Raw genomic sequence first — 4,136 nt, forward strand, 5'->3', positions numbered from 1 at the left:
CACTCTATATTTTATACTATTCACAACTTTTGTATACTCACTCTGTCCCACAAATATGAACTTGATTTCTTTTCTTTTTTTTTTTTGTGTTTATTCCAAATTATAGGTCACTTTCCTTGTTGAGAGTATAATTGAAGTCTTAATTTTCTAATATATCCCTATCTAATGTGTCTTTTATCATATGAACTACAATTATTCAATGTAGGGATATTAGGAAAAATGTATGTAAATTTATAGTTTCAACGTATATTAATTAAATTTTCTTAATCTGTGTGAAAATGAAAACAAGTCTTTCTTTATGGGACAGAGGGAGTATATTTTTTAGAATTGATGTGAAATATTAGAGGCATCTAATATTTTGGAACTTCCTGAATTCTGCTTTTACTTTTTTCCTAATTACATTTCCATTTATCTTGCAGGGAAGTTTATGCAGTCTCTATTGTCGGTCCTTTCCCACTTGCAGTTACCAGTCTGGTTGATCTTACTAGGCTGTATGGTCCTTTGTTTTTGGCTTATATGAGAATTTGTTCTCATTCCTTGAAAATTAGAATTCTTTCTCACTTTGAAATTTTATATATGAAGTTGGAATAGTGTAGAATGACTACATTGAAAGCTTGATTTAAGATAACTCTTAATGTGTAAAATAAAAACGGGCTTTTCCCTTAATGTCATCAGGGGCAAATTCTATTCCAATTGTCTACGCATCTTCTATTTTTCATTCCCTTTCAAGTATATGAAATCTTTATTGTTATTCCTTATGGCAGGGATCTACACAATAACAAACTGACTGGGCCAATTCCACCTCAAATTGGGCGGTTGAAGCATCTTAAGATACTGTACGACCTTTTACTTTCTCACATATTGACAATGACCTTGTACTTTTTGTTTTTTATGCATGTAATCTTTCATGGATTCGCTTCTCAGATTATTATTTTTTTTTCAATTTCGAGATAGAAAATGAGTTCTTCTAGATCCGAAGACATTTCAAATAAGTTAGATGAATATAACATGTTATTCCAAGGTTGATCATATGGGAATAAGTGCTCACATGGACTGCATAATTTACTGCTCACAAATACTTAAGTCCTCGCTAGTATTTATGATCTCTATAGTGGAGATAAAGATGTTTCTCAGATGCTGATGCACTAGCTCTCATTTTTGAATAACTGTAATGCAAGTCAAACATATTTGGTATGCTTTATATAACTTTATGATCAATACAAGTATTGGATGTATGCAAAGACCTTGTCACAGTCTTGGTAGTGTCCATGCTTTTGAAGTAATCAAAGCCAAGCTCCTTTCCACTATCTCACTCTATTCATTTTTCTCTCTTTAAAAGTTATATCAAATGATCTTTTGAATGTTTCTTCATGACTCTTTTTTGCTTCTTAAACTACTACATGTGCATTATTACGAATTCTTCATCTTCCCCTGAAATGAGGAAGGGAAATATCCATGATGGTGTGGATGATCCCTCATTATCTCTGTTCTGAATATTTTTTTTAAGCCAAAAAGATGTCTTGTTAAGTTGATTCTGTAGTTCAATTTATGTTATTGCCATCCCATTCCACATATATTTCAGCCCAAATTAGGAAAACAGTGTAAAAAGGGAAAGAAAGTCAAATTTGCTTGGTGAAACAGTATATTCCAGTTAAGTTAAACTGTGTTACCTTCAGTTTGCTTAAATAATATCATTGATTTCAGCTCCATTCTCGCGTGTTTTTAGTATTATCACCATCTTTCATTTTGGAAAGTCCAAATTGTAAAATAATTCTGTCCCCAAATTTAAAACTAAGATTCTGTCATTTGAAATTTAATCTTACACATTTAGATTCTGCCTATTTTTATTATGTATAAATTTTTTAGCCTTTTGAAATTTTTTGTTGCATTTTTCTTCCTCTCAGTAATTTGAGGTGGAATAAGCTGCAAGATTCCATTCCTCCAGAAATTGGTGAACTAAAGCAGTTAACCCATCTGTGAGTGATATTGAAATTGAGAATATCTAGTTCTCCCAGAAACCATAAACTTTACTCTGCCAAATTAACTGGCTCTTGTTTGAAACCTCTGCAGTTATTTGAGTTTTAATAGTTTCAAAGGTGAAATCCCAAAGGAGCTTGCAAATCTTCCTGAACTTCGTTATCTCCAACTTCATGAAAATCGGCTGACGGGGAGAATTCCACCTGAATTGGGAACTTTGCCAAATCTGCGGCACTTGTAACATTTTCTTTGAATTGTGTATTTGTGTGCTATTTGTCACCTTCCTCAGATTAGTTAATTAAGTTTCAATGTATTTCTAGAGATGTTGGTAACAACCATTTGGTTGGGACAATAAGGGAACTCATACGTATCGAAGGGTGCTTCCCAGCTCTTCGTAACCTGTATGCTAATTTAACTTGGCAGTGTTTTAGTTGATTGTTTTATCTCTGTGCTAATTCCATTAATTAAGGAATAACTTTGAGGATTTCCCTTGTTTTCAATTTTCAGATATCTTAATAACAACTATCTAACTGGAGGTATTCCAGCACAGCTTGCAAATTTGACAAAATTGGAGATATTGTAGGTTCCTGTATTTACAGGGAATTTTTTGCTGTTTATTGGTTGCTGAATCTGTTGCTTTTTTGCTATGTCTGATGTTAATTGCTTGTCTATGTTGTAGATATCTATCTGGAAACAAAATGTCTGGAATTATACCATCTGGTCTTGCTCATATACCTCAATTGACTTATTTGTAAGTGGGCTTTTCTCGATTCCTTTCTTATACTGATTGATGTTACCGGATGTTGTTTTCCAGCTTTGGAGGTAGTTGAAATATTTCTTTAAAATTATAAAAAAGCCTTGGCATCTGATAATCAGATTTTATGAATGATCTAAGTTTAGTCACATGGTGACCAACCAGGATACGATATGAAACTGTTCAGAAAGATATAAGCTTACACTCTTTGTACTGGTAGTTGATGAGGAATATTTGGTGTCAAGTGTCAACATTAGGTTTTCCTTTAGGTTGTGGTACTGCTGTTAAGATCATTGCAACTGACTTCGACATTAACAAATGGGTTTGCTCAGCATTTAGTTGAACGCATTTTCCCATGATATCAAAAGATGTGATTCACTATTATGATCTGACTCCATAAGAGCTTGTTATTGCTCAGTGTGTGTTTTCCTCTTTTTAATCACTCTTGTCAGCTTTGAACCTATTTCTGGAGGCTATAGCTTACAAGGAGTAATTAGGATAACTTAGTGACCTTATCTTTATAGTAATAATGAGAGGGTGGCCTTATGACAACAACGACGAAGTGATTTGCCTAAATATTTTTCACTTAAGAAAGTTGAGGGCTTTGAGAGTTTTCACATTTGGTTATGTTTATAGTGAAATTCAGATATAGAATTTTGCTTTATGGAAGATTAAAATGGTTCCTGAATAACCATATAGAGAGGCCTGCAGATCCTTTGATATTTAGGTGTTCACAAGAAATTCTTTTTCTCAAAGATCACAATTATTGATAAATCCAAAGGGGTCAAGACGTCAGGTGCTGATAAGCAATAGTGAGATTCGAGGTTCAAGTGAAGTTGTGTGAGAGTAAGGCGGAGGCTCTCTTCACTTGAGATTCTCCACTTGTCAACATTTCTTGGTCCTTTTTCTATCTCACGCGGACTGAGAATTTCCTCAAGCTTCATGTTATAGGCTTCTTAACTTCTTAAGGAATAATACCATTAAGCCACAAGGGACTCTGTGTGGTCTGGGAAGTGATTAGTTTTACTTATTGTAAATACATAACTCGAAGATCATTTTCGGTGATCCAAACTATTTCTCTAATTCAGGTATCTGGATCACAATCAATTTTCCGGTAGGATTCCTGCTGCCTTCTACAAGCACCCATTCTTAAAGGAAATGTAAGTTTCGCTTCGGCAAATTCCATCCAACTTATAATTTCTACAACAGTCTCTCAGGTAACTTATATGATTTTCATCACAGGTACATCGAAGGAAATTCATTCCGGCCAGGTGTGAACCCAATTGGTGTCCACAAAGTCCTAGAACTTTCAGACTCGGACTTTGTAGTTTAGACATGACTCAAGAGGATAAACTCGATTTTGTCTTGTTTTGGTAATTTATAGTAGGTTTTGTGTCGAAAGGAT

At 34.0% G+C, this 4,136-nt stretch overlaps 1 protein-coding gene across 1 annotated transcript; it reads left to right on the plus strand.

The window, feature by feature from the left end:
• Nucleotides 1–399: 399 nt before the first annotated feature.
• Nucleotides 400–4,136, plus strand: LOC111387803 (probable leucine-rich repeat receptor-like protein kinase At1g35710; the record flags this gene model as incomplete). Its single annotated transcript, XM_023012393.1, has 9 exons — nucleotides 400–491; nucleotides 765–836; nucleotides 1,905–1,976; nucleotides 2,071–2,214; nucleotides 2,298–2,378; nucleotides 2,485–2,556; nucleotides 2,657–2,728; nucleotides 3,820–3,891; nucleotides 3,974–4,136. Coding segments are annotated over 9 exons (768 nt in total), but the record flags the coding sequence as incomplete, so codon positions are not given.

Source organism: Olea europaea, unplaced genomic scaffold (genome assembly GCF_002742605.1).
Source record: "Olea europaea var. sylvestris unplaced genomic scaffold, O_europaea_v1 scaffold4263, whole genome shotgun sequence".
Taxonomy (NCBI): Eukaryota; Viridiplantae; Streptophyta; class Magnoliopsida; order Lamiales; family Oleaceae; genus Olea; species Olea europaea.